Consider the following 21,429-nt stretch of genomic DNA (forward strand, 5'->3'; position numbering starts at 1 on the left):
GCTAGCTTCTTGAATGTAGAAAAGGCATCACTCTTTGATTCCAAGAAAAGAGTCCAAGTGTACCTAGAGAAGTCATCAACAATAACAAGAGCATAATAATTTCCACCAAAACTCATAGTTCTTAAGGGTCCAAAGAGATCCATGTGAAGAAGTTTAAGAGGTCTCAAAGATGAAACAACATTTTTAATTTTGAAAGAACTTTTCACTTGTTTCCCTTTTTGGCATGCTTCACAAATGTGATCCCTCTCAAACTTGAGTTTTGGCAGCCCAATCACAAGATCCTTTGAAATAAGCTTGTTCAAATGATTCATGTGAATATGAGCAATTCTTCTATGCCAAAGCCAAGATTCATCTTGCTTGGATAGAAGACATCCAATTGAACATGGTGAAGAGATATCTAGAAGATACACATTATTAACTCTCTTACCTACCAACATTACCTCTTTGGTGTTAGGTAGACAGATTTCACATGTGTTTGTCTTGAACATCACTCGATATCCCTTGTCACATAGTTGGCTAATGCTTAGCAGATTATGCTTTAGGCCTTCAACAAAAAGTACATCATGGATCACCAAGATGTTCTCATCTCCTATGGATCCTCTCCCAAAAATTCTTCCTTTGTTGTTGTCTCCATAGGTGACATGACCCTCTTGCTTGAAGGAGATTCTCAGGAACTTTGATTTATCCCCTGTCATATGTTTGGAGCATCCACTATCCAAGTACCATAGTTGTTTGCCTTCCTCCAAGATTTCCTACAAAAGAGATTTTCAAGTACAAAGATTTGGTCCCCTTATGAATGTGGGTCTATCTAGTTTATACTCATCAATTAAAGTTTTATTTCCCTTAGGAATCCACTTCATAAGACCTTTAGGAACAACATGTTTTCTGATTTTACAGAACCTCACAGAATGGCCTCTTTTCATGCAATAGAAGCATGTAACAATCGGTTTCCAATCGATTGTTTTTCTGGCATTTTCAAAAATGATTTTGAAAATCTATCTTGTTTGTTTTGTGGATTAAAACTCAATCCAGCTTTTCCAAAAACACAGTTTTGAGATGCTAGAACACTCTCAAAGTTGGATTGGCCTTTACAAAGCTTATCCACTGTTTTAACAAGATAGTGGACCTTCTTTTCAAGATTTTCGCAATTTTCACAAACTAGAGTATCACACTTGCAGGAGGAGTTTTTGTAAATGATTTCCAGATTTTCAAAGTCTGTTTTTGAATTTTCTAAATCCTCTTCCAGTGCCTTTACTCTATTTTCAAGCCAGTTGTTCTTTTCTTTTAACCGATTGTTCAAGAGAGCCAATCGGTTGGCTTCTTCATGTGTTTCTTGAAAGGCTTGAAGTAATTGACCATAATTTTCAGAGTTTGAGGAGTTTGATGAACTTACACTATTTGAGTCATCCTCCCTTCTGGCCATGAAGCAAAGATTGATTCTTTTCTTATTTTGCCTCCTTTTTCTTTTTGCTTGACTCTTTGTCATTGCTTCCTTTGGTTCATGAGCAGCCTTGAGTGTGTCCCACATTTCCTTAGCAGTTTTGCACTTTGATATCCTGAAAAATTCATTAGTATCCAGTGCATAAGCTATAATGTTTTGAGCAGATCTATCAAGCTGGGCCATCTTACATTCATCATTTGTCCATTGAGACAAAGGTTTTGAAATGAAAGAATTATTCTTTTTGAACTTTGGAATGTAAGGACCATTCTCAATTGAATCCCAAATTCTTTGATCAATAGATTCAATAAAGATTTTCATTCTTGCTTCCCAAAACTTATAATTCAATCCACATAATAAAGGTGGTTTGTAGATTGAAGCACCTTCCTCAAAAGATAGTTTTCCAGCCATAAAAAAGATTTTTGATCAACTTGAATAACTTTAAAGAACCAAGCTTTTGATGCCAATTGTTAGAATGTATGGCCTTAAACGAGAGGGGGGGGGGGGCTGAATTGTTTAATAAAGATTTTCGTAAACTTTTATGCCTTAGAATGAAAATACTTCAAGAGAACCTTGATTAAGAAATTAGTTTTTCAAAACATAAAGCAAAAACACAATACTGGAAAAACAATCGGTTGTTTTACCGAAACAATCGGTTGTTTATACCAGTTATCAAATAACATAACTGAATTTAAAGATATAAGGATAGAGAGATTGTACACAGATGTTTATACTGGTTCACTCCAAACCCAGAGCTACATCCAGTCTTCTCAGAAACCCTGAGGAAATCCACTAAGCAACCACAACTTGATCACTTACACAACAACCAAGAGAATGACCTTGAACACCTCAAGAAACACACTCTCCTTGGTCAACACAACAACACCAAGATTGCTGATCTTGATCCCCTCAAGAACACACAGCCAATCTTAGCAAACACAGAAACAAAGTTGTTTACAAAGTACAAGGATTACACTTGTTACAAAAGATAATCTGAAATCAATACAAGCAGAATCCTATTCCACAAACTTTGATCAATCACAAACTCTTAGCAATCTCAGCTCTTTGAAAAACTCAAAAACTCTTAGTGAAAACTTGTCAAAAGATTATATTCTTAAATCTGTTATTTGAATTTATTCAAAGATGTAGTTTGTTATCAAGTCTTAACAAACTCTTAAATTGCATTAAAAGATCGGTCAAAGCATTTAATGACTGGAGCGTAAGCAGTTAAATCATTTAAAGCTCAGTCAAAGATAAAACAGTTTTTCTATTATGGTCCCAAAACAAACAATCGGTTGTTTCCTCGAATCAATCGGTTGTTTTGGTTCTTAACAGTTCAACCATTTGAAAAACAGTTTTCAATCTTTTTCTCAAAACACCTAAGTACAAACAATTGGTTGTTTCGACAAAACAATCGGTTGTTTTAACTTAGTTTGAAAACATTTTACTTTCACAAAGATTGAGATGCTTATGCTTTAGATTTAATCAAAGGGTGGATTACAAAACTCAAACTACCCCAGAACTATACTAAACCAGCACAGCAACACGAAGCACAACAAAGGCTTCAACATCCTTCAAAGGATTTGGATTCTTCAAAGCTTGAACACTACTTGGTTCAACAAGTAGATGGTATCAACCTGCAGCATGACAAGCGAGAGGATGACCGAAGCTGACTAGTTGACGTTGTTGATGTCTTTGTAGATAGAGATGGCTGAGTTGAGGAGGAGAAATGAAGAAGTGAGTAGGACATCCAAGCTCTCCATAGGAAGAACGAGTATATGAAGAAGAAGTTGGTTAAGGGAGGACCATCCGTTGTGCCGACTAACCTTGTCGGTAGGTCATTCACCTCCCCTCCCAACCCGAGAGCTGTTGGAGAGACCAAGGACAAGGCCCTCACTCAGGAGATGGATAGTGAGTATTTTCCTAACAAGTCGGTCCGCACGACCCGTACCATGGATTCGGTGCGTCGACACCCTTTCACTGATTCTATCATCGGGTTCCACTACGGGATAAGTGGAAAGGCTTCAACAAGGATCGCTATGATGACACAACCGATCCAGATGGGCACATGGATGCGTACACTACGCACATGAGCCTGTATACCTCGAACGATGCGGTCTTATGCCGAGTGTTTCCTACGTCGTTGAAGGGAGGAGCTCTTAACTGGTTCACAAAGCTCTCTCCCAACTCCGTTGATAGCTTCGCGACGCTGATGTCTAAGTTCGAGACACAATGTGCCACAAGCCGACTGCACCACCTGACCTCCATTACCCTGGTTGGTATCCGCCAGAAGAAGGGAGAATCCTTGAGGACCTTTGTCGATAGGTTCGACAAGGTAACAATGAGCATTCAGAACCTTAGTCCGGACATGGCCATGCACCAAATGTTAACGGCCTTACGGTCGGGGCCGTTTGCCGACAACCTCTGCATGTAGCCGGCCGCTAGCTTGGACAAGCTTCGGAAGTGAGCTACCAAGTATATTCAGTTGGAGGAAGTGAGAAAGTTCCGTAACCAGGCCCGGGCGAAAGCCAGCGCCGAGAAGGGAAAGGAGGAGAAGGAACGCCAGGGCTGATCGACCAATAAGGGAGACATGCACATGGATAACCGAAGCAACCAATTCTCAATATACACCACCTTGACGACCGAGAGGGGAAGAATCCTGGAAGAGGCTCTCAACCAAGTTGATCCCTCCACCCAGGAAAGCATAAAACCCAGAGAATGTTGACTATAGGAAACGGTGTCGGTATCACAAGAACAACGGACATTCCACTGAGGAATGTCAGACCCTCAAGGATAAGATAGAAAAACTTATCCAGGTCGGGCACCTGCAAAGATTCGTCCAAGGTGATCGAGGCACAAGATGATCCCCCAGGTGGGACTAGCCCGTGAAGCGGAGGAACCACTCCCTTCCAAGGGCGCGGGATGACCGTCGACCCGAGGAGGGATGACCCTCCACGTAAAGAAGATCGCTCATGGGAGAACGAGAGGGAGGTGACCGGGAAGTCATCAACACCATCGATAGAGGGTTTGCCGGTGGTGGAAGCTCCAACAACGTCCGGAAGAAGCACCTCAGAACGGTGCACCAGGTGAACATGGTTTCATTCTGACCGAGGATGTCACCCATCACCTTCATCAACTACGATGGAGTAATTTATGGTTTTATTTCAATAGTGTTCATTTAATCATTTGATGAAGAAAACAGTTGAATCCGATAGGTAAGCATTTGAACTTTTAAAATATTTACTATATTTCAAATTATCTTATCAAAAAATATGATATGCTTTGTCATAACATATATGTCATTCCACTATATATATCATAAATGTTTTGTTGCATATTGCTCTCTAATTTGAATATGCTCTTGGTGAGACAACTTTCTTTTCAAAACTTACATGGCATTCAATCATATGTGAAACATTACATCATAAATAAGAGGTATGAACATTATGAAATTTTTAATAATTTAATTTGTAATTATAAGTTTGTTATTAAATAACCTAATAATGTTTTTTCATATTGTAATGACAGTTGTGCTCTTGGATTAAAAAATAGTTATCTTTCTCATTTCTATTTTTTAACTCACTATTTCTTGACTTATTACATGAAAATAACACTTCAATAATTACAAGTACAAATATCTACTTTTTTCTTGGCCAATGTGAACTCCACCCGTCAATATAACATTTGTTTTTTTACTAATTGTTTCTTATTTGAATTTGCATGGTAACATAGTTTTTCTTATTATAGTTGTGCTTCTGCTACAAAATTGTAATAAATATAATGTCTTATCAAAATCTTCTATTGATATGTTTGCATTTGGACAAAATAATACTTTTACTTACTGTTTTTTTAAGACGTAACAATACAAGTATGACCAGTACAAAATTAGTCTCTTATTTTTCATATATTTTCACCAATTTTACATTTAAGTTATCTGTTGTGGTCATTGAAATGTGTTGACATTATAATCTAATATTGCTCAACACTTAATTTATGGCAGCTAAAGCAAGAAACTTATCTAATTCATTTCCTCACTAGTGCAGAAACATGAAACAAATGCGGCTGCATTTGATCAACACGCACTTGTAAATCAAGAAATATAAATGCGGCTATATAGCCGCATTTATATATACCATTTACAAGTGCGGTTATTTGCTTTAACCGCACTTGTATATGGCAAATCATTAAAAAAAAATTAAAAATTTTAAAACATCGTCAATCTTGTGTGAAGGCAACGTTGATGAAGAGTCACGGGAGCGCCAACAACGGTGGCGACAGTAGAAGCGACGGCGGACATGGAAGCAGCAACGGAGCAAACCAAAAAATCCACAAGAAACCACGAAGACAATGAAAGAGTACTGAGCAATGCAAGAAACCAAACAATGTAAGAAAAACGAATGTCAGCCAACAAAACAGTGCTTCGAGACCACCAATGCAAGGAAAAAACATATATAAGAAAAACGAAAACATTTATGCATATATTTGTGAAGATGAAGAAGAAGAAAGAGAGTTCGAGAAACTTACATTGCACAAATGGAATGCAGATGCAGCAGAAGGAGACGAACTCAGAGTGCGAACGCGAAACGAAGGCAAAGACGAGAAAGAAAGTTTGAAATTGTGTGTGGCGCGCTTCAAAATTTAGGGTAAAAAAGGATTTACGAATGCGGCTAAAGGTAAAACCGCATTCGTAAATCAAGCTCTTTGATTTACAAGTGCGGTTATACAAATAGCCGCATTCGTAAATCAAAATAATTTCAAAAATGCCACCGCGTTTTTTACGAAAGCGGGTAGCGCAAAAACCGCACTAAATTAAGCGTATCATTTTCTTCTTTTTGTACTAGTGCCTATTATTTGTTGGTTGACATATTTTGTTATTAAGATTGCCTTTTTCTCTTATTTTTTTTCTACTTTTTGTCAATATCGTTATGTAATAGTTATTAAATTCGTTAATAACTGCTTCTTCATATTGAGTTGCTTATTTTAAATTTGTTGATTTAAATTTGTTAATTCAATAATATAATGTACTTTAAAGTAATATTGTTTCATATACAAATGTATATATTGGTAATTACATTTCTACAACTATATTTATGGTTTTTTCTTTTATTTTGCTTCTATAGTATTATATTTAAATCGTACGTGTTGTCTTATTTAAAATGTGTTGACTTGATCCTATCATGTGGTCTACACTTCAAATTTGACAACTACATTAAAATAGTATAATTCATACCTATGTTTGGAATTACTATTGTTAGATTTAATTTTTACTTTTATTTTTATTTATTGCATATTTACTTGCTAAAATGATATTATGTTGTGTTATCTACTTAATTTGTTAATATTGTTATTTAAATTTTTCTAAACAATTCAGACATCGTACTAGTTCTTATATGTAATCGGATACAGTTAAATTCGTATATATGTTCCTACCGGGTTTGAACTCGGAGAGTGCAACTCGACAAAGACAGAATATTCCTCAAGGAATGAACTTTCAGTTGGTCTCCGATGAAAAGGAAATGTTCACCTCAAAATGACTTTATGATGATTAGGCCATTAAGAGCACAAAGATAGCTAGTTATTAACAATGTGAGTGTTAAGAGTATGAGAAAAGATTCCTCGAGAGTGCGTATTTATAAATTCATCAAGTGATATTTTTTGAGTTGATGTTTGTGAGCCCTTACATTGACCATGTAACTACTTTATAAGTTCATTAATTAGATCGTTTTACTTATAATGATCATTAATAACAAATAACGACTCCGTTACTAAGTAGAAAAGTCATCCCAAACTATTAATCGTCCGAAGCTAAACAGGTAATATATATATATATTCAAAGCAAAAACAACAATGTTTCAAAGCTTCAATAGCAAACTACTTAAGTTGACTCTCTCATTTAAAAAATTAATATAATATCTTGTGAACCAATGATTCAAAACAGAAACTACACTTGATCTTAGCCAAAACGCCGAGAAAGATATTTTTGTATTGTTATGTAGTAGAATTATTTCTAATCAAGTTAAAAAAAAGTCTACCAATATTAATAAGATTATATTTTGATTGACGTCATTAAGAATTCTTTTACTTGACCTCTATTTAAGTTCTTTTTTAAAATATTATAGAGATTATTATTTTTATTTATACCATTAGTTTTATTTTTTTATCAAAAGTCGATAGAGATTTGTTTTCTTAATATTAATTACATAATTTTCAATTTGACTAAAATTCTCTTTGATAATATATAAAAAATAATATATCAACATCATAAGAAAACATACAGTAGGCAATATCAAGCAAAATAATTTGCTGTTAAAAAAAAGAAAAAAAAAAGCAAAATAATTTCAACTAAACTCAATTGATAAAAGCATTCTCTTATTTAAAACAACAAATTGAAGGTAAAGAAATTCAAATTTAATATATTTGAATTTCTTTGAAATTGTAAGATTCTGAACGCCCTTTATTTTCACTTTTTTATGCTGCTTACTCAGTTGCATGGCAAAAGCACTTATCGGTCTTAGCAGCGCAATTCCAAGCTGCCCTAGCTTCTCATTTCAGTGACAATATGTGAAGCTTCCAAAGACAACGTGGTGCCAAGAACACCAACATTTGAAGAGACGCTCCCATTCTTCAACAAGTTAATCACCAATGGTCCAAGTCATGTCATTCTCAAAGATCCAATGACACACCTCAATTTGCCCCGGACCCGACCCGAGAGCCAAGAAAGCTCCGTGAGATGGGCTCCAAGCTGACGTGTCCAAGTGACAGATGGCAACACCACGGTTGATCTTGGCCTTGCTTTTCGGGTCCAACAGATCCGCTTCGTAGACCCGAACCTTTGGAACCGAATGGCAGTAATAAAGCAAATAAGGAAACAAACTCTGGTGACAAGAAACGGATTCAGTAACTCTCCCACCGTTAATCCCATTCACCCAACCCACCATCACATTCCCCTTCGACCCCTTCACGTTCTCTGTGGTTCGAACCACAACGTTGGAACCCAACACCCCTGTGGCGAAGTCCACCATATCCTCCATGGACCCCACGCACCTCTTGCTCTCACCTTGGCTCGGTACTCTCTCGCACTCGCTCACTGAATCCTTCACAATCTTATCCAAACTTGAACCGGCACCAACCTCAAAAACCCGGTTCACCCCACTAACGGTAAACGGTAACTTAGACAAAATTACCCGGGGCAAAAACGACCTTTCAGGCATTTTATCTCTAATATCAGGCATAGCCATCACCGTTCCCTCTTTCAGCATAAACTCCCGAAAAAACTTACCCTCCTCAACCCAATTTTTTACTATTGTGCCACTGAAACTCTCGTTTTTGTAGCTCGCAAATGTTTGAGCGCCCTGTTTGGCATACTCAGTGAAAGAGGAGTTGATTCGGTAGCCAGAGAATCCAAACCTCTGTTTCTCACCACCCTTTCCATACCCAATGAACTTATCCGAGTTACTATTATCCGATTTATCATACCCCTTGAAATCCACGTCACCACCGTTAGATTCTTTTCCGTAATTCTGAAACGAGTCACTCCCACCGTTGGACTCAACCCTGTAAGTATCGAACCTGTCAACGGCGCCGTCTCCACCGTTACCGTAGCTCTCGAACGTGTTCGTTGGATTGTTCCCTTGGTTAGCGTAGTTCTTGAACGTGTCGTTCACTCTAACTCCGTCGTTGCCGTAGCTCGAGAATCCGGTTAGGGTAGGGTTGGAGCTTGTGCCGTAGTTTTGGAACGAGTTTTCCGTCTCATTGCCGCGTTTCCCGTAACCGGCGAACGATTGTTGGCCGCCGTTACCGTTCTCGGTGTATCCAATGAAGGATTGGGTTCTTTTTCTGGCGTCGTCGGAGTAGGAGGCGAATTCGAGGTCGTCAAAGCCGTTGACCGGTTCGGCGTAGTTTTTGTAACTGGAGGTGCCGCCGGTGGCGCCGCCTCCATAGCTTCGGAATGTGTCGTTGATGACGTTGCCGAAGGAGCCGTAGGTTATGAAATCGTCGCTGTGGTTTACGGAGGCTTTGCTGTATTGGCGGAAGTCATTTTGGGGGCCGTTTTCGCGCTGGTTGTCGGAGTAGTTCTTGAACGAGTTGAGTCCACCGAGTCGACTCGTTCCGTAGTCGGAGAAGTTTCTGTTGTTGTAGACAGCAAATTTAGCGTCTCTGCTGGTGCGTTGGGCGGAGAGAGAGAGAGGTTTGGAATGACAGAGTAAGCGTGCGGCGGAGCAGAAGCGTGGGAGGTGCGCGGAGAGGGTGTTGTTGGCGGCAAGTTTGGCGAAGGTGGCGGTTTCCGCTACGGTGAGTGGAGAGGCCTTGGAGAGAAGAAAATGTGGCTTTGGTGATTTGTTGGTGATTTTGTTGGTGATTTTGTTGTCCCAGTAACGAATTAAGAAAGCCTTTGGGGAGAAAGGATTTTGGTTTTTATCTCTGACGCTGGCAACCTGCAATATTGATAATGAGCATGAATAATAGAAATATATAAATAGAATTTGACATTTTGTTAATTGGTTAATTGAGATTTAAAAGAGTGGAGTAAGTAGGGAAGAGTAATGTTGGAAGAAAATGGAGATAAAGAAAGGTGATTACAGTGAGAGATGAAAGGAGGAGAAGGAGAAAGATGCGGGTGATCATGTTTATGGACACTGACAGTTGTGATGTGAATGGTGGTGATGGAGAATTTTGGGTTGTGTACTTATACTACTTAGCGGCGGCTGCTGCTGTCAATATTGTTCTGATCTCTATATTGAATGAAAGTTGCAGATTTTGTTTGGAATCATAGTTTTCACTTTTAAGAGAGCCCCTGAAACTGAAAATAGATGTTTAGCATTTCAAGCTTTAAGCACAAAGAGTGAAAAGTTGAAGGTGGCAAGATTTTGGTAAATATGTCAACAAGTTTTGCAAATTGGAAGGAATTGGGAGGAGTTTCACTAATCCCTCATAATGTGCCAATGTATCTCTATACACTTAGTGCACTCATGAAACACTTGGTTGCATGTAATTTTTTATGACAGACAAGTTATATTACAATAAATAATAGTTGGTTAAGAATGAGATATATGAAGATCTTTAATGAGATAGATCAACCATTACAACTCTCAGAGTGGTCTTAACAAGAACTCTGTACTCAACTTTTGTAGAACTTTTAGAAATAATTTACTATTTCTTATATTGCGTGAATTTTCAACATGTAAAATGTATTCGGTGATAAATTTTTTAGCATTAGGGCATCCTGTTCAGTCAAAGTTACTGAAGGGTTTGAATTTAACTTCATTGTTAGCATTAAGAAAGATTCCTTTTAGATAATGCAGAATTCGAAAAGAAGCTTGATGATGTGCAGTTATAGAAGCAGAAAAAGCTGACTAAGATGATGAACCACATGTGTTATATCTTCACTTATATTAGTAAAATAGATATGCCTCCCTATATATAAGTATTCTATAGGATGTAGGGTCTCTGTTAGATCACGAGGACAACCATTTGTTTAATTCAAATTTAGTGATAATTTTTAATATATTATTTTGAAAAATAACAGATTATATTTTAAATAAGATTTACATTTAAAAGACTTAAATATGTTTAAAAAAAATAATTTATCAAAAATAATTTCAAAATATTGTTTTCCGGATTAATAGATTAATTTACTGATATAAAATTTATTAAAACTAGAAACCATTTGTAATTGAAATTTTTAAACTTTTTCCAACACACAAAACAAACCTCCACAGTCAAATATAACAACAATGGAGAGAAAAATAATTTTACATTTAATATGATAGATATATATTTCAGAAAAAATAATCAATTGTTTTATAAAACATTGATTGTATAAAGATCAACAGAATTTTATTAAATTGTTTATGTTTCAAATAATTTTATTAATCATAAATTGATACAAATTACAACAAAATATATTAAGATTTGATATAACAATCAATATCAATTATTTGAGTAACTCTAGTTTTACAGAAAATCAATACAAGTTTGGAAACATCAAAAGAAATAAATTATTTAAAAAAAACCAACAAATTGATCATATAAAAAAAAATTATTATGTAAACAATTCATAAAGTAGAATAAAAAATATAGAAAAACACCAAGAATTTTATATTAGTTCACTCATATACAAAGTTACATCCAATCCCACCTGACACCAAGGTGATTTTCACTAAAAACGAAATTCTTTACAAGAAAATACACCAAACTCTTGACATAATTGACAACATATGTCCAAAATTGAGCAGAAACATTAGATTGAAAATCAAAGTTATAGTAACATTTAAGAGGTGTTGATGTTTTATTTTATTTTTTTTATTATCACATTTTGTTTAGGTGTTTCAACATAGCTAGTTTGATGCAAAATTCCTTCATAGCAGATTCACACCCATTATTGGATCTTATGATTTTAATAGCAGCGGCAACCTGGTTTTTTACATACGCTATGAAATTAACAAGATGTATACATGTTTTAGACTTATTATGCATTAGATAAATCCCAGTATAATGTGAGTAATGATCAATAATGATAAAGAAATATTTATGAAGATATGGGACAAGGTCCATAAATATCAAGATAAATAACATCAAATATCTTAGCATGCATGGTATATATTTTGTGGAAAGGTAACTTTTTTGTTTGGTTAAGTGGCAAACATTACAACCATCGGTTCTAGAATCATTAATGTGTAAATACTTTTGCTCAATCTATTATGTCAAAGATTGTCGTTGTCAATTTTACAAATTTAAATCCTATCAACCATATTAAGTGAACAATTTGAGCCTTTAAAAATATAGAGATCAACATGGATTTCAATTGTACTAATCCTTCCTTTTATTTTCTGGTCTTGGATCACATATACATTCTTTGTAAAAGGATCAATGTCATGGAAGGATACCAATTTTGAAATAAAAATTAAGTTATATGCAAAATCTAGAATAAATAAAAACAAAATTTCATTACTGATTTTGATTGTTCCTATGTGAGTAGCTTTAACCTTTGTTCCATTAAGAAAATTAATAATAACATAATCAATTTTCTTATTAGAATAAAATTTATCAAAAGAGGAAGTCACATGATTAGTGACTCCTGAATCTAACACACATGTTGTCACACTATTTGTCTTAAAAGAATTAATGCTGAAAAAACTTTTACCTTCAGCTTAAATAACTTTTACCTTGATTACAAAAATTTGGAATGATAACACTTATTTACTTTATATGCAATGTGCTTGTATCTTTATCAATATTTGTTTGATTAATCAAAGCTGTCAAAGCTCGATAATGCTATTGAGTGAACCATATATCTTGCTCAACATTATTAGATTCTATTTCTTGCTTTGTATCTTGAGTCTTAGCCAAATTGTTGTTTTCCACTATAGTGCTCGTGACCAGGTAGAAATCATGCTTTATATAGCAAACATCAACCATGTGCTCACCTTTCACACAATGAATACAAACTTTTCATTTTGTAGGGTTCTTGAAACTCTTTTAAGGGAACCCTTATTTCTTAAAACAAACAGATTCATCATAACTATTCTTTCCACAATATGCACAAGATGTTAAAATGGTAGCAATCGCAACCTTGATTTCTAATTTAGTGAAAAAACTATTGTCTTTCTTGTTGCGCGACATAGGAATTTTTCTTAGAAATGGGAGGTATAGGATCGATAAAAAAAACGTGAAACCTAACATTACTATATTGATCATTTAGACTTCTTAAAAACTATGTCACTACCTTTTATTTTTCTCTATGCAATTAAAGATGTAATCCCACAAGAACATCTCGTGTTGCAACTGCAAATAAGATCAAGTCTAAAGTTCTCTAACGCATCCCATATAATTATAAAACTTTTGTAAAAAAATTTGTGATGGTATATTCTCTCTCTTTTAGATATGTGACCTCCATTTGTAACTATATGCTCTTAAAAGGTCTCCTTGAAAAAAATCTAGACTTCAAGTTGTTTCATATGTCTTGGGCTTTCTCCATTCAAAGAATGCTTTGTAAAATAGGTGGTGACATGGAATGCAAAAGCCATGAAACCGCCTTGCATTACTTCCAAGCTTGATAAGATGCATCATCCTTCAATGATTCAATAGTGAACCCATTAATAAGTTTGAGCTTGTTCTTTGCACTCAAGATTGTGATCATAGATCTACTCCACACTACAAGAAAATTATGAAATAGAAACCAATTTTTAGAGACCAAAATAATTAGTTACAATAGTAACTAAAATAGAGACCATTTTGGAAACTAAAACAAAAATTGGTTTCTAAATTAGTTTATATTATTTTCTATTATTGTTAAATAGTTTCTAAATTGGTATGTAATTAGCAACCAAGGTTTTAGAGACTAAATTTAGAAACTAAATAATTGGTAGTTAAAACACTGGTGGCTAATTAGATACCAATTTAGAAACTATTTAACAAAAATAGAAAATAATAGAAACTAATTTAGAAACCAATTTTTGTTTTAGTTTCTAAAATGGTCTCTAATTTAGTTACTATTGCAACTAATTATTTTGGTTTCTAAAAATTGGTTTCTATTTGATGATTTTCTTGTAGTGCCATAAGTGATAGTTATTAGAGTCAAAAACAAAAAAAACACGAGTTATAGTTGAATTCTGTGTAAGTATATATAATTATGTATAGATAAAAGAAGAGTAAATTCTTCGGTCATCATGAATGCTCAATTTGGATCCGAGTGAACAGTTCACTCGGATAGAAAGATATTGATTTGGAGGAAGTAAGTATGTTTGTATCAATTTAATTGTGAAGAATTGAAAGTGTAGAAAAAAGTGGAGGAGTTCAAAATTGTTCCTCACATAGATGCTGAGATTTGAGAGGAAAGCCACTTAAGCAATGTCATTTTCATTTAAATAGTAAATGTATTTTATTTTTGTTACTTTTTTTATTTACATTTTATTTGGTTTTGTATTTACATATCTTTACAAAATATCAATTTATAATTTAAATTTAAAACTAATTTTAAAATATAATAATTAATTTATTATTATTTATATAAATATTATAATCGATTATATAATATAATAAAATAATGTTAAATAATAATAATTATTAATAAAAATAAATATTAAAAATTAATAATAATGAATATATAATCATTTATAATAAAAAAATAATTTATACAATAATAATGTTGATTATAAATATAAAATTATTATTATTATTATTTAAATTTGAAATAAAAATTACTTTTAATTAATTTTTTTGTAATAATGAATATTTAAATATTATTTATTTTTATTTAATGATTTTTATATAATAAAAAGATTAATAATTATATTTTTATATATATCAAGGTTATCTTCTAAAAATAAATATTTTAATTCATTTTAAATTATTTTTCAAAATATTTTTTACAATTTTGAATATTACAATTAAATTTATAACGGAAAAAATTTATTTTTATTAAAATTTTTTACAATGATAATAACTCATAATTCTTGTAAAAATAATTATTTAACAATAAAAAAATAATTTACAAAATTTTAATTAACTCAAATCTATATAAAAATATATCATATTTTATTATTCAAATATTTTTAAAAAATAATAAATTTATAAACTTACATTTTAAACTTTTTAAAAATATAAAAAAATTTCTCACGATCATCTCATTAGTTATAAATTTTGATAACTTTTTCTCACAAATTGACTCCAACGTACCATATTCTAAACACATTCATTTTCATTTTCTTCATATTTTTCTTTCACGCATCATTTTCCTCAAATATTCACATATTCACTTTGAATCCAATCACAACCGAAAAAATAAGGAAAAAAAACACCTGAAACCTTTTTTGAAGAAAGAAGAAGCAAATCAAGAAAGAGATTAAAATAATAAAGAAAGAGAAAGAGATACCATCTTAAAATCCTTGTAGTCATTAAAGAACTGGAACTACATGTTATCTTGCTTGCAGTAAAATGTAAAAGATTCATGTAAAATGAAAAGCAGAATAAAAAAGAAAAGAAAATAAATACGAAAACTCTGTACATGAAAAGAGCATTTGCAGAAAAAATAAATTTATCACTAAAAGAACAAAACAATGAGTTATAAAGCCGAAAACAATAAAAACCGGAAAAACTACAAAAACACACTTAAGTGTGACTAAGCTTATCAAATTAAATTAAAACGACATATTTATTTAAAATAATAGTTTTCACTATTATGAGAGAAATTATGTGGTAAATAAGAAATAAAAAAAAATAAACCTTTTCATTATAAAAAATATAATAAAATAATGTATACCAATTTGTTGGGTTTACATTTTGTACTTTGAAATTTATTTTCTAGAGTTTTCCAAATCAACAATTGTATTCACATGTTATTATAATATTTTTTTTCCCTTTTCTTCACTTATAAGATATTATAATAAATGTTGAAAGCCCATTATTATTTGGGTGGGTCTCGACGTGTAACGCACTATGTGATGGCGGCTGAAAACAAGAACCATTAATTGCACTTTGTTATAGGCCTTGCATTTTACACTTCTTTTATTTATACATTTTTTCGCTATTTTTCTGAAGGCATTTTTCCAAATCAAGTTTCAGAAATTATGTCTCTAAATTTATTTAAGAAATTTTACCATTTTAACACGTTCTAAAAACTAATTTTTAAAGTGTTAAGAATTTTAATATTTCTCGAAATTTAATTTGAAATTTGTTAAAATTTAACCTTGGCATAAAATTTGTTAAAATTTGAATTGAAGCTTTATGATTTGACAATGGCGGCTGGTGACACTGCTATGTGGTACATGAACTTCAATATAAAAGCACAACAAATCTGACTCAAAGACCAATAATTTAAAAAAAATAGTATTCTAAATTGTTATTCTGAAAACAATTTAATATTGGACTAAAATTATTTAAATTTGGAAAACTGGAGAACCAATGTTATTAAAGTTTTATAATCACTTTATTTGCAAAATAAATCATATTAGGAAAGAAATAGAATGTGTTAAAGTTCCCATAATGTTAGTTTCAGGAGTAAATAATAATTTGTAACAATATCATATTCTAAAAAAAGTTTTATAAGAATGATAAGTGGATTTAAGCTTATATTGTTAACTTTAATCGTGAAATCAAATAATGGTATTGTTAATCAGTGAATAATGGTATTGTTAATAGGCAAGCCCTTTTGCATCTATACCTTCTTTCTACACCTTCATATATATTTTTCCTACATTTTTATATATTTTTTTAATTTCAATCATATCCTTCAGAGTATATGTTAGAGTTTTTTATTTGTTTATGTTTTTCATTTATTTTAAAATTATAAAATCCGTAACACTCTTCTATTATAATATATTTTAAATTATGTAATTTAAAATATAATTCTAAATCCAAAAATATCTCTCATATTATATAATTCAAAATACATGATAAATTATAGAATTTGAAATACATATTATAAGGTGTTATAGATTATACAATCCAAAGCTATTAAATATCTTTCGTATTCTATAATTTAAATGAACTTTTAAAAAGTAAATTATTCTAAATTTCTGGATGTGGTCCAGGTGTTATAGATTATACCTTCTAAATTTTACAATCTAGTCCAGTGTAAATAGAAAAAATAACATTTTTGGATTTTAGAATAATAATGTATTTTGTAAGAATAAAATGGTCTTTTCGCCTGTAGGGGTGTCAAGAGAAACTATGAAGGTGCAGGAAAAAATAGCCATCCGCAAAGGAGGAGGCAGGGTATGTGTGTGCTGGGCTGGACCGCTATATTTTTTTTCTTACATCCCTACATTCTTCTTCCTGCACCCATATATTCTTTAAAATATTGAAATTATTCTTGATAGTTTTGATGATTTGAAGTAGAGATTCTATAAGAAAAAATGTTTCTGGAATAGAAGTTTTATTAGTGAAAGGTGTTTTTGGAATAGAAAATTCAGAAGACAAAATTATTTCAGAATATCTATTCTGAAACATATTTTTTTGTTTTTGGATGAAAAATTCGGAATTCATAAAATATGTTCCAAAAATATTCCAGAAAAAAAAACCTGAAAGCCATTTTTAAAAGGGTTAAAACAGTCTTTTCCGAAATTGATGGGTACAGGAAGATATTTGTTGGGATGAAGGAACATGCGTTCTTTGGGGAGTTTCTTTCTGCACCCCTACATTTTTCTTCCTGCACCCCCACAAGATTGTGCAAAGACAAAAGTGTCCCTATATAAATTGTACATTTTTTTTGTATTTTGGATTATGAAATCCGGTAAATTTTCGGATTGGTGCTTCCAGTAAATTTTCAGATTGGTGCATCCGGTAATCTCCCGGATTGATGCTTCCGGTAGAACATGAATGATAGTGTTAATCCAAAATAAAAAAATGCAAAACATCCATATTTGAAAAAATCATTCCAGATCCGTCAATCCGTAATTCAAAATATGCATTCAGAATTTAGAAATCCATAATTGAAAAAAATCATTCCGGATCCACCAATCTGTAATAGAAATTAGGCTTCCGGATTCAACAATCTGGAAATCAATAATTTATACAAACTTTGCTTCTGGAACACTCCCTCATCCAGAATGCAACATGATTGACTTCCGGATTGATGAATCCGTAGCACACTCCCAAATCCCGAAATAGTGGGGTCAGTTTCGAAATTTACAAAATTGTGGGAGTGCAGGAAGAAAAATGTAGGCGTGCAGGAAGAAACTGCCCGTGCTTTGTTGTGTTTGGGTCATGAATTATGGCCCAAGCCTATGATTCTTTTTATCAAATCTATTTTGGTAAATAAATTAAAGAATACAAAAATTAAGTGAAAGAAAAGAAAAAGAAAAAGGCGCGATGTGACATGTTTGAAGAGCTTAGCTCCACATACTAATAATAATATTATTTGATTTAGTTTTATCAATGGCCACTCTTCCTTACTACACTCTGCATCCTCTATCTTCTTCTTCCACTTCGCTTCACCTTTCTTCATGCTCTTCCACACGTTCTCCTTCTTATCTTCTCCAATTCCCCTCCATTCTCAGACGCAAACCCACCAAGAAGCCCAGGCTCTTCATGATCGTCCACCCCATTTTGCTCTTTAACGGCGTCGCCACCACTTTCTATTTCGACACCCAAACTGTCATCGTTACTGTCAGTGTGTTGGCCGCCATTGCTCTTTCTCTCTTCCTTGGCCTCAAGGTTCTTCATTTTCATTCTTTTAATTATGGGCTTCTCTGACTTCACATAAAAATCAAAACTTTTTTATTTTCCTTTTTAGATGTAATGTAAGACTTACTATACTACCCACATGCATTTATTGTTTATGTATTCAGTTATCTATTATTTCAGAAATGTGTTCAGTTTAGCTTATCATGGTTCCAATGTTGCTAATTATTTCCTTTTGTTGAATGATGTTTTTTGGCTTTGATTAAGACATTTACTTCTGCTTAGTGCTTACTCTCTGCTGCTTCAATTTTGGTTTTGGAAAATTGTGGAGTGGGAATGATAAATGAGATAAGTGATGTGATAGAAAACGTTGAAAGAAAAAAATGTACACTTGTAATTATCTTTTGAAACTTTTAGGTTTTGATTTGATAAAGTGATAAACATTTTTTTGGGAGGGGTGGTGGTCGTGGTGAATGTTGACAACCTACCTCATTCAGAAGTGTAATGTTGTATTCATATGCATAATTGCATCAACATTTGCTTGTTGGCTACTTTCTAACAGTAACACTGTGGGTTAAAGTTGATACTTATGTTTGGTAACGAGTGATGGGGTTTTGCAGGGTGATCCGGTGCCTTGTGAGCGATGTGCTGGCAACGGTAATTATCTTTCTGCATTTGAACTTAAACATTGTTGTGCTTTAGTGTTGAATTTTAGGGGAATTATTGAGGCATGAATCATGATGGTAACAGTACGAGGAATATTTTAGATATTGGTAACGAGGATATCATTATTCATGTGTTTAGGACCTTGACTTGAATGACTGTAGTTTGTGGGATAATGATTGTTTTGGCTGAGGATACTTGTGGTCTGCTTGATTGAGCAAGTGAGAAGGTGGAAAATAAAAACAGTTTTGAACTAAAGTTATTGGTGAGAATTGAAAGGAGATTGTTTTATTTCCCACTCTTCGTGTTTTTGTTATACCAATCAAATGTGTAGTGCTTTTCATGTGAAAATCTTCACCTCTTATTTCCACCTATTCAACCAAGAAGACATATAGGGGCAATTGGTTGAAGTTTCAAAAAGTATTCCCAGCAACTACATGCCTGACTATTGTATTTTCATAAGGGGAGTGCTGGCAAGTGCTTGGATGAGGGTAATATGTAGAAGTTTGTGGATAACATATGATCTTCGAATTTTATGCTAGATGACAGGTGTTGTGTTTCTCAGCCACTATAATGTATGGTATAGAGCATAAAGCTTCTACCAATTGTTTATGCATTATAAGATTGCGCTTCTATTATCCCAATAACTTCAAAGTTTTCTCTTCTTACCCCTTTTCACGTATGCTTTCTTCCTTCAATAATTATATCACTGTGAATGGAGATGTACTCTATGGCAATAGGTCATTTGGACTGGATAAAGAAAGTCTAGTACCTATTTTAGTGATGGTTATGAATGAGAGATCTACTTTCTACTGTCATTGTCCCTCTCACTATTGGGATTCCTGTAAGTCTGCATTGACCTGCGTTTTTACATTGCATGTGAAATTAAGGGGAACTTGTTTTAGTATTGAAAGAAGATACTATATTTTGAATAACATTGGTGACAAACAGGTGGGACAAAATGCGTGTTTTGTGACAATGGCAAGATGAAGCAAGATACGTGGTTAATTAACTGTAAAGTATGCAAGGGTTCAGGTATATCTTTCTGTTCTCATATGCGTAAAACAAATTATTATGATTGCATTTTCTTACATGAATATTTTGGGTTACCACCTTTAAGAAATTGTTTGATGTTGGTATGAGAAAATCAACATATTGTATCCCCTCGAGGGGAAAAGAAGAGATTATACTCTTTTTCCCCACGTTCAACAATGTCTTACTTAAGGTCTTCCTTGTTCTTTCTGTTTATGCATATGTTTCCACCTTATAGGATTGATATTCTGCAAGAAATGTGGAGGTTCTGGCTATTCCCGTCGGCTATGAGCTGTGAAATTCCTGTTATATATTAAAACCATCTGTTCTGAAATATGTAAGATCTTGTAACAATTTTATTGTTCATAGTGTTTTTTTTCTGTGAATCATTTTAATCAAGTTATTCTGAAGCCCTTTGAGGTCTTAGCTATTGAATCAGTCAAATTTTGATCATAACAGGTAAAAAATGGTTGTAGTCATGTAAATTTGACTAGGGGAGTGTTTAATCTGGTTTTTTCTTCTTCTTGACAATGTAAGTTAGGTAAAACATGCTTAGAAAAAAACTTAAAAGATTAACAAACATAGTTTTTGTTTTTACCAAAGAAGCATAGTTTTTGTAAAAGAAAAGGAGGGAAAAAGTAGTTTCAAAAACCAAACAAAGAGTTGTTTTTTAAAGAAGTTGCTCACAGTAACTTCATTTTGGGTTTTTATTAAAAAAGTTATTCACTGATTTTTATTTTTAACCAATTAGTTAAAATTGGACTAGTATTCGTATATCGTATTTTGATCTCGTCTATTATTTTAAAGTGTTTTTTTTTAATTATTATCATTAAGTGAATATGTAATGTTAAGTTTAATAATATTTTATTACTTTTAGTGATAACTATCTTTTATTATGATTTTTATCTTTTAAACATTACTCGATAAAAATATTTACTAAAATTAAAAGAATTATCGATGATTAAAAATCACGAAAAACATTGATTATAAAGAAAAGCTTATTTAATCCATTTATTTGTATTAGTCTTTCTTTATTTAAGTTCTAAAATTAATATATCTGATATGAAGGCTAGCATTCTATGGGTTAGAATCAAATTCTTTTTTTATATTAATAGAAGAAATTATCGACAAAACTTATCATTAAATCATTAAGGGAACTATCCAAAAGTTATCTG

At 32.8% G+C, this 21,429-nt stretch overlaps 2 protein-coding genes and 1 pseudogene across 2 annotated transcripts; 1 reads left to right on the plus strand and 2 right to left on the minus strand.

Moving 5' to 3' along the window:
• Positions 1-7,283: 7,283 nt before the first annotated feature.
• Positions 7,284-7,416, minus strand: LOC137827313 (U2 spliceosomal RNA; annotated as a pseudogene).
• Positions 7,417-7,790: 374 nt separating this feature from the next.
• Positions 7,791-10,500, minus strand: LOC137826242 (polygalacturonase 1 beta-like protein 1). The gene is made up of 2 exons (XM_068632136.2): positions 10,019-10,500; positions 7,791-9,873 (listed from the first exon to the last, which is right to left on the minus strand). Exons 1-2 carry the CDS (start codon positions 10,061-10,063, stop codon positions 8,071-8,073), a joined length of 1,848 nt encoding a protein of 615 aa, XP_068488237.2. The 5' UTR covers positions 10,064-10,500; the 3' UTR covers positions 7,791-8,070.
• A 7,768-nt stretch (positions 10,501-18,268) lies between these two features.
• LOC137826350 (thylakoid lumenal P17.1 protein) lies at positions 18,269-20,692 on the plus strand. Its single transcript, XM_068632284.2, has 4 exons — positions 18,269-18,592; positions 19,180-19,216; positions 20,174-20,257; positions 20,493-20,692. Exons 1-4 carry the CDS (start codon positions 18,314-18,316, stop codon positions 20,543-20,545), a joined length of 453 nt encoding a protein of 150 aa, XP_068488385.2. The 5' UTR covers positions 18,269-18,313; the 3' UTR covers positions 20,546-20,692.
• Positions 20,693-21,429: the final 737 nt, after the last annotated feature.

The sequence above is a fragment of the Phaseolus vulgaris genome, chromosome 8, assembly GCF_051622355.1.
Source record: "Phaseolus vulgaris cultivar YP4 chromosome 8, ASM5162235v1, whole genome shotgun sequence".
Taxonomy (NCBI): domain Eukaryota; kingdom Viridiplantae; phylum Streptophyta; class Magnoliopsida; order Fabales; family Fabaceae; genus Phaseolus; species Phaseolus vulgaris.